Genomic DNA, 12732 nt, shown 5'->3' on the forward strand with positions numbered 1-12732 from the left:
GTTCCTAACTTTGAAGTATGAGTCATTTTAAATATTAAGTATAACTTTAGTCAAATTGACTTAAACCAAATAACTTCTTTAAAAAGTAAAATATATTTTCTACTGACTCATCTAACAAAGAATACGAAAACAGGGAAATGACACCTTCTAATTATGAATTAAGTTGACACAGCAGCGCTACACCCCGTCCAATCCAGTGTTCCTTGGGTTGGTCAGAGGGAAGAATCATGGCAATCACAAAATTCGTAGAATGGCCAGTGGTTGACAGTGTTCCTCTCCGCTCACTTGTCTTATACAATGGGGCAGTGTAACTTGGTCGTTCTGGTATATCTGTTCTCTTACAGGGCTTTAGCCACATCTAGAAGGAAGTAGACAAAATTTAAGTCAAGGCTGTTTGTTATATTTATATATATTTGAACTTAATGTGGGATTACTGGCATAAGGTTAGTTATGTCTGCAAATTTCTATGGGCTAAATTGATTTTATTTTTGTCAGCAGTGCTGCCATTGCTCAAAACATTTAGAGCTCTCAGAATTATCTTCAGAACCAGTTTAGAAGCTAAATAAGAAAAAATAGTGATCTACTCTAAGAAAGCATACTACCCATCTATTCATCATCTCCCTACCATACCTACCTGAGGATGACTTTTGGTGCTTACACTAATAATAAAATCAGATATACTTTTCAAAGGTGAGAACTGCTACCACTGATATTCAAAATTATGTTGCTTTATTAAAGGCCAATCCCAAAATACTCTGAAAGGATTTTTATCAGTGACTGTTGAACTAGATCACCTCCCCCATGTTAAAGGTGACTATTTTAAAAGGGCTATTATTTTGTGCTGTTTAAAACACAGTTGCTTTTATAACTGCAATACAACTCTATGATTATTCTTAAAGAGTCATTAGTCAAGTTCCTAGAATGTTAAGTATAGTTGAACCTCACTAATCTCAATAAAATTTTAGAGCAAGTTAATTTCTGAATATAAGAGTAAAGAACAAACTATGATCAAAAAGGGGAAACAGTGTTTCATTTTTAGAACTTGAATACCTTTGTCCAGTACTAATAGCAATTCTTGATGTCCCCACTGTTTGGAATTCCTTTTTTTGTTGTTGTTTCTCAGGTTTAAGCACAAACTGTGTAAAGGCGCTAATAAGGGTACTAGTCTCTCTGCCACATAATCGTGGAGATCTAGAAAGCTGTTCTTCAGATACTGTTGAATACAAGGACTTCACACTCAAGTTGGACATGGTTTGTTTCAACTAAGTGGATTTTTTTAATGGGAGTTTTTCTTACTAGTGACTTCTTTTTCAGAAGATTATCTACTTAAAATCCTATTCACAAACTTGAGTTTCTATATGAAAGAAAAAAATTGATCCAGATCGACTCCTGAAATTGCAGACATTTTGCCCTTGTGACTTTCAGTTTGGGTCTCTTATTTGAAACTTTATCTGTCCACAGTATCTTGGTATATATATGGCAGGTTTCTTGCAATCGGCTGTCAGCTGGTCCCTCTCTGTACCTGTTAGAACTGCTCTGAAGGATTATTGCCTGTCTTTGAGTGGCTCCCAGTGTCCCACAAACAGAATTCATATAAGTTCATGTAAAACTCAGCCTATATTTTATCACTATCCCAGACTGACCCCTCAAATTATGTGAAAATCTCTCTAGCCATCTTCTCATAATGCAGTAACAGCTGGAAACTTAGTATTTATATAGCTTAGTATGCCCATGCTAAAGACTGGTGCCTAGAAAACAATTTTTTTAAATGGATGGTTTTCATATAACTATCTTTTAGTCATCTCATGAGAAGAGTTGACTCATTGGAAAAGACTCTGATGCTGGGAGGGATTAGGGGCAAGAGGAGAAGGGGACGACAGAGGATGAGATGGCTGGATGGCATCACTGACTTGATGGACGTGAGTCTGAGTGAGCTCCGGGAGTTGGTGATGGACAGGGAGGCCTGGCGTGCTGCAATTCATGGGGTCGCAAAGAGTCGGACACGACTGAGCGACTGATCTGATCTGATCTTTTAATCTGCAAGTTTCACATTTTTAGGTCAGTGTATATGTAAGAGAAATCATAAACCTATGTGTGGATGTGGACACATGTATACAGTCAGTCCTCATTACTCCTGGATTCCATATTTGCAAATTTGCCTGTCACTAAAATTTAGTCCTAATCCTAATATCGATATTCTGTGCTTTCATGTTCATTCGTAAGCATGCCAGAGCAGCAAAAACTAAGTCACCAGCAAGCATGTTCCCAACTGAAGTTGAACCTGGTGACATTCTGCCACCTTGTTTCAACTCTTGCAACTATAATATAAACAAGTATCCTTTCGATGCTAAGCTTTTTGCATTTTGTTTTTCGGTTGGTAATTGTTCTGTTTAAAAAGGCCCCTAAGTGTAGGGCTGAGGTGCTATCTATGTTCCTCATACAAGAAGGTTGCGATATGCCTTATAAATACTGTTTAGGAATGAGTTATAGTCCATGAGTTCAATGTTAATGAATCAACAGTATATATTAAATAAGGTATCTTTAAACAAAAGCACAAAATAAAGTTATATATTGATCAGTTAACAAAAATGTGGCCACCTGATTTTTGCTTAGGTGTTTCTGCCTAGGTTTTTTGCAAAAACCTTATATTTTGCCTAGGAGTTCGGTATTCACTAATGTTGGTAGCAAGTTTATAAAACATAACTACTGTAAAAAGAGTTGACTGCATATGTGTATGTACGTGTATAAAATAGCCCCCCACATATATATCATTAGAAAATACTAACCACAGGCACTGTATCATAAAGAATTTTGGGATGTGATTCTGCAAGTTTCTTGATCTTTCTATTCCAGGAAGCTCCGTCCAGAAATAGTCCGTGAATGAAAACACCTAAATATAAAAGAAGCAGGTTAATACAACACTTTGCATATACATACAGATTGAGATTGAGTTGTGAAGCTGAAATTCCTACAGGTGACTACTGTCCAAGTGACACTAGTTCAGCAAACGAAGATCTGCTCTAAAGTCAGTTTCTGAGTTTGTGTTAATATTCTTAAGAATAGCTATACTTTGCCTAGTAAAACTTGATGTGGGAGACAAAAAGAGGAAAGGAATTTTAAATTAGTTTACATGAAGTTCTCTGTTTGGGTAAACATTGGTTTCTATTTTAATTGACCAATGACTATAATGTCGAGTCCACAAAATCTACAGAAGTTCTTAATGTCATTGTAGGGACCCAGTGGCTTCTAGGCAGCATGGGAACAAAACACCCTTCTGCTGATGTCTTATGTCCTGAGAGTTAAATTTCTCCTCCCCTTTTAGAATCTTCTCACTCCAAGGCTGCACCTCAGTCTGTATGAGAATCCCAAAGGCAATGTCATACATGATCAACTGAAGAACAAAAATTAAGGAATCCATGAAACCTGGATCACATCCCTGGCTATCCACTTGTGTAAAGTTTCATGAATTGAATATGGGTATCTGCACACAAAAATATTCATTGTAATTTGTTGCACAGATATGAAGGGAGGCCTTGAAGAACTTAGGAAGACATAGGTGAAGAGTTCCTAATGTGAGGTGTGATCTTGAACAATTCATTTAACTCTATATCTGTTTTTTTATCCAGAGAACAATTGGAAGATATTTGTAAAATAATAACGCCCGGTGTGCTGCAGTCTATGGAGTCGCAAAGAGACAGACACAACTGAGCGACTGAACTGAACTGAATGTCTGTTTCTATCTTGTACAGATAGAATCAAATCAGCTCTCCTGACGAAAGCAGTTTGTGAAAATAGGATATGAAAATCCACTTGGGCAGTGCTGTCCAATAGGACTTTCTCCAGTGATGGAAATATTTTATATCTATGTTTTCCAATATGATTGGCTATTAAAACATAGAAAACATGGCTAGTGGGACCAAGAGATTTAAATTTAATTTTAGTTATAAATTTAAAAGGCCACATGTGGATAGCCCAGTGATGGATGTTGAGGGGAAGACTTACCCTCTGTTCTCTCTAGGTTTTAACTGACGGAAAGAATAGCTGGAATAAAAGGTCAATTTTATTTGCTGGTAAAGCACTCATCCAATAACTTCCCAAGAATAACTCTAGTAAAGCTGAATTGCAAAATGCATCTTGAGCCTGGAGCCAGGTCAGGGGTGGATCTGCCTGAGGGGGCCAGGGAGATCTGCAAGCACATCCTACATGCCCACATCTCCAGCCAGATCTTAGTCTGCAGGCCAGTCACAATAATAGATGGGAACAGAGAAAGTAGAGGAGATTGCAGTCAGGTCCCAGAGAGCTTTTAATACTCTGACCTTGCTGACTGGTAAGCACAGCCCAGTACATGTCTGGCTTTAACTAATGGGTGATCTATTTCTTACTTGGAAAAGAAAGATTATGTCAGAGGGAGTAAAGAGAAGAATTCATCTTAACCGCTTAAGAATAGCGGCAATGGGGATAAAAGTTCCCTCCAACCTAGCAACAATTTTATAAGAAATGTGATGGGGACAAATAAATTTTTGTGTCTCACGGGCCATATGGAAAACACAAAACAAAATGACAGGAGATACTAACTGGGTCCTGTTTTAACAGCCCTTCCTGGTCTGTGGGGCTTCCCTGATAGCTTTGTTGGTAAAGAATACACCTGCAATGCAGGAGACCCTTGTTCAATTCCTGGGTTGGGAAGATCCCCCAGAGAAGGGAAAGGCTACCCACTCCAGTATTCTGGCCTGGAGAATTCCATGGACTATATCGTCCTTGGGGTCACAAAGAGTTGGACATGACTGAGTGACGTTCACTTTCATGGTCTGTGAGTCACTTTGCTTCTGTGAGTTGTGGTCAGCACAGAGTGGAGGTGGCAGCACCCCCAGCCCTTGTTCACTCCTTCCTGCCCGCTTCTTGCTTTGTAGTGCTTTTCCCATTGATACCTGAACTACTGGGTGCTAGATTCAGTTAAGACAAATCTTAGGCAAACACATGTAGAATATATGATACTAAATCTAGATAGATTTACAATGGCATTGTGGCCACTTTAAAAGTCACTTTAAGAGTGAGTAGCTTTTTTCATGGCCCCAAAATACACAAGACCCCACAAAAGGCCCTGAATAGCCAGAGCAATGCTCCCTGACTCAAGACTGTATTACAAAGCTACAGTCGGCAAAACAGTATGGTACTGGCACAAAAACAGAAATACAGATCAGTGGAACAGGATAGAATGCCCAGAAATAAACCCATGCACCTATGGTCAATTAATCTACAACAAAGGAGGCAAGACTATACAGTGGAGAAAAGACAGTCTCTTCAATAAATAGTGTTGGGAAAAGGACTGCTACATGTTAAAAAAAAATGAATTAGAACACTAACACCATACACAAAAGTAGACTCTAAATGGATTACAGACATAATAATGAATACTAAAATACTCTTAGAAGAAAACATAGGTAGAATGTAGAAAACATTGGTAGAAAACATAGGTACTCGGACATAAATTGCAGCAATATCTTTTTTTGATTCATCTCTCAGAATAATGAAAACTAAAAATAGAGCTACCATATGATCCACAATCCCACTCCTGGGCATATATCTGGAGAAGAACATGGTTTAAAAGGATACATGCACTCCAGCGTCCACTTCAATACTGTTTACAATAGCCAAGACATGGAAGCAACCTAAAAGTTCACCGATACATCGATGAATAAAGAAGACATGGTACATGTACACAACCACTAAAAATGAAATAATGCCATTTACAACATGATGACCTGGAGTTGTCATACTAAGTGAAGTCAGAAAGACAAATACCGTATGATATCACTTATATGTGGAATCTAAAAATATGACAGTAATGAGTCTATCTATGAAACAGAAACAGACTCATAGAGAACAGACTTGTGATTGCCAAGGAGGAAGGAGTTGGGGAAGGGGTGGAATGGGAGTTTGGGGTTAGCAGATGTAAGCTATTATATATGGAAAGTATAAACAACAAAATCCTATTGCATAACACAGAAAGCTATATTCAGTATCCTATGATAAATCATAATGGAAAAGAATATAAAAGGATGTGTGTGTGTATATATATATATATATATTTATATATTTATAAAACATATGTATATATTATATATACATATAATATGTGTAACTGAATCATTTTGCTGTACATCAGAAATGAACAGAACATGGGAAATCAACTGTATATCAATTAAAACAACCAGCCATAAACAGATTATGGCTGATTATCCCATGTAATGTTAATTTGATGATTACTTTCTAGCCAACACATTTTTTTAGAAATAACTTCAGAATTACAAAGTGTAAAACTACAACAATGCAAGGGACATATACTCTTTATTCAGATTCATTTCATCCCCATTTTTTTCTTATTCTTGCTCTTTTGCTCATTCTGCCTTTTTAACAGCTGAGAAAATTAAGCAAGAAGGTGATGTTTTTGTTCAGTGTCAAGATATAAGCCAACTCATTCCACTGCTGCCACTTACCATCTTCTGGAGCATGCTTGTATTCTTTGTCTTCCATTACTTCATAGTCAAACCCAAGAAGATCAATGGGGATGGTGTGTTTCCTGGCATAGTTTTGCTGGGCACCAGTCAGGAAAGCTTGTGTGAAGAAGAAGCCAGAAAGCCAGAAGACTGGAGGAGGCCCGACCTCGTACCATTGCTGTGGTATCAAAGCACAAGTGTCCAGACGCTAGAGCCTTTCAACTTTGAATACAACGTTGCTTAATAAAATTTGCCCCAAACACTCCCCCTGTTATTTTCTAGTAAACTAATAAGCTAACACTTGGAGTAATAAAAAGCCATACTCTCAAAGTTTGAAAAACAGCCAGCATGTTCAGCATGTGTTCTGGTGTCAATTTCGTATCCATTGCACCAGCTTGTGCAGTGATATGAATGCATATACAAATGACTGTTTTATACATGCCCAGTGATTGTTTTGGGCTTCCCAGGCAGTGCTAGTGGTAAAGAATCCACCTGCTGATGCAGGAGATGTAAGAGACATAGGTTCGATTCCTGGGTCCAGAAGATCCCCTGGAGGAGGAAATGGCAACCCACCCCAGTATTCTTGCTGGGAGACTCCCATGGACAGAGGAGCCTGATGGGCTACAGTCCATTGGGTCACAGAGAGTCAGACATGACTGAGTGCAGCACAGTGATTCTTTCAGAAAAGTTCCCTACAATAGTGAGTGTCTAATATACATTGTTGCCTGCTAGATCATGTTTAGTTGAATAAAGGAAGATCTTCCTACAAGGTTTGATTAGATGATAATGTTTTTTCACTTTTTTCTTCTCTGGTTTATAGTACCCGGTAGAATATTCCTTTAGAAGTTTTCCCTTCTACTTCACTAAAATACAATGAATCTAATGTATGAAGACACTATATTGTACAACAAACTCCCAGAAGATACAGGGTAGTGAGAGCTTGAGATCTTTGTAAGTATCAAGATACCTGGGTAATTCTGTTCATATCATATAACAAGTAGTTGAGTATTGACTGACTCAGTGGTAAATTATAGAAGTCAGTCTGAAGAAGTGAATTTGAAGAACTTTCCCCTATAAGCATCCAAGGTAGAGTCTTCATTTTTCAAGAACAGTCTTAATTCTTTAGTACCAAGTCTAGTACTACAGAAGGCCTATATTATGGAAAGGGAGTTTAGTCAGTCCATCCCTGGAGAAATTTCCTCACAGGCAACTTTTGATGCATTATATATAGTACTTAGGAAATTAATACTTCTAACAAATAGAATTGTTAATAAGAACATAGTTAAGAACCAATATTGCCAGGTAATTAGGAGACAGGCTTCTGCCCACTCTACGTTTCCAAGACAATTGGCCCATTACTGACTTGGGCTGAAATAGCAATCTAGTGATTCCATGACCTGGAAGACTGCTGCACAAGGAAGAAATCATTTTCCTTACTAGTAGCTTGTCTGGCCTTGCAGGATGCTCCATTGTAGGGATCTCTTAAAGCTAAATAGTCAGTAGAAATATCAACACAGAGAGTCCCTTTTTCTCTTCAAATGTCATTGATTTGAATTTCTAATTTCACTGAACATGAACACCTCTCCTAAAGAAGCTTCCAGAGATTCTACTTCCAATATTTGTATTTTGACAATTTACTGCAACAGTTACATAAACTATATGTGATATTGAGTAGTGGTCATTTATGCTTGGGATACACATAAAAACTAGACAATAATGCTCATTATGGGCTTCTCTGGTGGTTCAGATGATAAAGAATCCACCTTCAATGCAGGAGACCCAGGTTTGATCCCTGAGTCGGGAAGATCCCCCAGGAACAGGAATGGCTACCCACTCTAGCATTCTTGCCTGGAGAATCCCATGGACAGAGGACCCTGGCAGACTACCGTACATGGGGTCGCAAATCCTAGTGAAGAAAATGAAATCAAAAGAAACCTAATGTATGAGCATTCGGACGAACTCACCTGCAAAAACTTTAGTCTTGCAAGGAAGTCATTCACATAGCTCCCAAGTGGTTTAAGGCTTGGGTATGATTTCCCCATCCACATTCCTGGGATCTTGACATTCAGAATACTGCTAACCACTTCCTCAAGATCTGTAGACATCACTACAAGCCCCTGAAACACATTTAACCATTGTTTGACATGACAGTATTCTAGCATTTGAATAATTTTATAATTAAACTTGTTTACAGTTATGATTAGTTAAGTATAGCAAAAAAAAAGGGAGAAAGAAAAGGTATTTTCTTTGACTCACAAGACATGGAATCTTTGAATTATTTCTTAGAAAAATATTAATTTTAATCTAATCAAATTTTAATGGAAAGTTTCTTTTATTGAAATATAAATAATACTGACATACAGTATTAGTTTTAGATGTATAACATAATGATTCAATATTTGTGTATATTGTGAATTGTTCACTACAATAAGCCTAGTTAACATTCATCATCATACATAGTTACATTTTTTTGTGTGATGAGAACTTTTAAGATCTACTCTCTTAACAACTTTCAAATACACAATACAGTATTATTGACTGTAGTCACTAAGCTGTACATTGTAACTCCAGGATATATTTTGTAACTGGAAGTTTGTACCTTTTGACTACCTTTACCCATTCGGCCCAGCTTGGAAGATCTTAATCAACACTTGGCTCCTCACTGCCTATTAAGTCACAGCCTAACTTTGACTTAGTTTATTTATCTATTAAATAGACAACTAACATACCTCTGTCCTGGCCTTCTTAAAAGGATAGTGATAACTATAAAATGAGCAAAATGATACAAAGTGCCTTGAAAGGTTGAATATCCTGGATTGCAACTGTGAAGTCTAATTGATTTTATCCCATTTTGAAATGTAAAATAGATCATTTTACTTCATTGCATAATGAAGACTTCCCTTTACCTTTACACTTTAGAATAAAATTGAAGATCCTAACAGATGGTAAAACTTTGAAGCCCTTGAAAATTCCTATGTGATCTTGCAACTGGGCCAGTTGCCATCATTTCTGTTTTCTCCATAGCTGACAGTATCATTCCAACTAACATATGGAGAAAATTTTAGAGTAAATTTAATGGATTAAACACCCACATTTCATTTTCCTCATTCTCCAAACCCTGAAACAACAGTAAAGGAATTTTTTTTTTCTCTTCTTTTTTTTTTTATTTTATTTTTAAACTTTACAAATTGTATTAGTTTTGCCAAATATCGAAATGAATCCGCCACAGGTATACATGTGTTCCCCATCCTGAACCCTCCTCCCTCCTCCCTCCCCATACCATCCCTGTGGGCCGTCCCAGTGCACTAGCCCCAAGCATCCAGTATCGTGCTTCGAACCTGGACTGGCGACTCGTTTCATACATGATATTATACATGTTTCAATGCCATTCTCCCAAATCTTCCCACCCTCTCCCTCTCCAACAGAGTCCATAAGACTGTTCTATACATCAGTGTCTCTTTTGCTGTCTCGTACACAGGGTTATTGTTAGCATCTTTCTAAATTCCATATATATGCGTTAGTATACTGTATTGGTGTTTTTCTTTCTGGCTTACTTCACTCTGTATAATAGGCTCCTTCTTAAAAGCACAAGCCTAGGAACTTTCCTTGTGGTCTAGAGGTTAAGACTCCATGCTTCCACTGCAGGGGGCACAGGTTTGATCCCTGGTGGGAAACTAAGATCCTGTATGCTGTGTGGTATGGCCAAATCCACCCCCTGAAAACAAAAAATACTACACCTCCAAAAACCCCCCATAAGCCTACAGGTGCAGGAAGAAGCAAAACAATACTGGGAGCTAGAAAGCATGGGACTGTTGGTAGCTGACTTAGTTGTCAGGAGAAACTCGATCCTAAACTGGTAGAGGGCAAAGCTGAGAATCAACTAGGATATTCCAAATATTTGGAAGTGATGGCCTTAGCTAGGGAGGAGAAGAAGGTGGTGCTAAAATGAAGATTGTTGAGATCTGCCTTAAAAAACAGACTCCTGGGTCTTTCCCCACAAAACTACACATCACCTACTTTGAATGAAACCTGGAAAGGAAAATGAAGAAACCCTTGGAGGGGAAGAATGCCAGCCAGGCTTAGTTGGTGTCAGAATTCCCATACCCAAACTGGGATTTAAGTGAATCCATGTATATCAGCTGCCGAGCTCCCTCGGGCCTCTTTCCCCTTTTATCTCCTAGAATGTGGAAAGCCAGGCCTTCATTTTGCAGGAAGGAAATAGGGAGAACCAGGTTAAGGAGAAACACAAGATACCAAATACTTAGCTAAATAGCCCTGCCAGGTCATACCACAGCTGGCCAGATAGACTCCTCTTTCAACAATAACTCATATCCAACCACTCTCCTGCACCTCCACTGCTCCTACAAGAAACCAACTCAGCTGGAAGACCTCTATCTTATAATTGGCTTCTGCCTATGTTCTGGTTTCCCTACAATCCATTCCGCTGAGGTCAGAGCAATCTTTAAAAATACAAAACAGGTCATTTCACTTTATTGCTTAAATTCCTCTGAAGGCCTCCCTTTGCCTCTACACTGTAGAATAGAATTGAAGATCCCAACCTTGGCCGACAAGGCCATCGCGAGCCTGTGCTTTCCTCTCTCTGTTCTACCATCTCCCTTGTGCTCACTCCACTTGAGCCAAGCCAGCCTTCCCCACGGTACCCCTCGGCCATGCCAGGCTGCTGCTCTCAGGGCCTTCCTGCTGGCTCAACCCGCTGCCCAGACATTCCATGGCCTGCCCCTCCCATCAGGCCTCTCTTCAGAATGGCCTGACTCCAAATGACTGCGTTTCCCACCTCTCACCCTCCACATCCTTATCCCATTTTATTTTTTTCCATAGAATTTACCATTGACTGCAAGTTTATTTGTTAATTGTTTGTCTCCCTCACTAAGGTAAGCTCAGTGAGGGCAGAAGCTTTGTTTTTCTTACCTCTTAATGCTTTCTGCCTTCTGAGCATGTATCTCATCCAGCAAATGACTGCTTTATGTACCATACTCTATATTCACTTACCCACTTATTAACTGCCAGCCCCAGAATTCCATACACATTTTAAGGGCAGGGATTTTCTTTCTATCCCAGAACCAAGAAAGGTGCTTTCACAGAATCTGTGCCCAATACATGCTGGCTGAGTAAATCAATGATTTGTTTATTTCAATGAATTTTTTCTTGGTGGACTTGCCCTTACCTTGATTGCTTTCTGGATGTTAATGCACGAGTCTCTTATGGTCTGCAGCAACTTATTGAACCGTCCCATTTCTTGAACAAGCACTGTGTTCATGCTCTGAGTGTAAGTGGTTGGGTATCTCCTCATTGCAGACTCAACGTCAAAGTTGTTTGGAAGTTTACCCAAGATGTCACCAGCAACCTCATCCACCACTTCATCCGATGATTTTGCACCAGCATCTGCTGAACGAGACTGGGAAGAGTTCAAACTATGAATCAGAAATGCTCACAAAGGTCTAAGAATTGCTGGATGGGAAAATTCCTAAGGTAAATTTTGTAAGAATGAGTACTACTTTGTTATTTTAGCTATGATTCTTCTCCACATAAGATTTATTGACGTGATGGTAACAGGCATGGGAATGAAGCTTCAGGAGGAAAACAACTGTTAGAAGGTTATGTACAATGTTCAATGGCAAAAGGAGGTCTGGAGGAAGCACTATGCTCTCTAGGAATAGAGGGAAGGGCAGATGCTGTGGACAGAGGGAGCAAAAGCATTCACCATGGTGGGGTGGTCAAGTGATGATGGGCATCAAAGCCCAGAAAGAGGAAATCTGGTTTTGCTATGAGAAAGCTTGCCAAAAATATATTTGCTAATAATAACTCTGGTGCCTACCGGTTGCCAAAAGCAGAGATATAGCTTTCTCCTTGAACCCAAGAGGGCAAAGAAAATAAGCTCTAATCTTCCAAGCAGTTGGAAGAGTTATAGAGATAAAGCAGACTTTAGTAATTCACACTGTAAGCAAGGAAGCGGAATTTCATTTCAACTTTTATTTCTTATGTTTATAGTGGCACCATATAAATGAATCTATATTTTCTGAGAAAACCTTTTAAATCCTCAAAATAAATGTGTGTGTGTGTGTGTGTGTGTGTGTGTGTGTGCATGGAGAGAGAATACGCACTATTAGAATATAAATGAATGCATCTCATATTTTTTCAGCCCCAGGAAATTGTGTTTAGTTTTATTTCAGATTTTATATTTTCTAGTTTCTATATTGGATCTATGCCATACATA

General features: G+C 38.7%; 1 protein-coding gene across 7 annotated transcripts in view; it reads right to left on the minus strand.

The window, feature by feature from the left end:
• Positions 1 to 74: 74 nt before the first annotated feature.
• The window catches only part of DNAH7 (dynein axonemal heavy chain 7), a 257248-nt gene continuing 244590 nt past the window's right edge, over positions 75 to 12732 (minus strand). For all 7 annotated transcript variants that reach the window (XM_019974246.2, XM_019974250.2, XM_019974240.2 and 4 more), the window contains 5 exons: positions 11683 to 11913; positions 8462 to 8614; positions 6498 to 6675; positions 2787 to 2890; positions 75 to 358 (listed from right to left, as the gene is read on the minus strand). In XM_019974246.2, the coding sequence (XP_019829805.2) occupies positions 152 to 358; positions 2787 to 2890; positions 6498 to 6675; positions 8462 to 8614; positions 11683 to 11913 (873 nt within the window). In that variant the 3' untranslated portion in view covers positions 75 to 151. The remainder of the gene's footprint in view (positions 359 to 2786; positions 2891 to 6497; positions 6676 to 8461; positions 8615 to 11682; positions 11914 to 12732) is intronic.

This window comes from Bos indicus, chromosome 2, assembly GCF_029378745.1.
Source record: "Bos indicus isolate NIAB-ARS_2022 breed Sahiwal x Tharparkar chromosome 2, NIAB-ARS_B.indTharparkar_mat_pri_1.0, whole genome shotgun sequence".
NCBI classification, from domain to species: Eukaryota; Metazoa; Chordata; class Mammalia; order Artiodactyla; family Bovidae; genus Bos; species Bos indicus.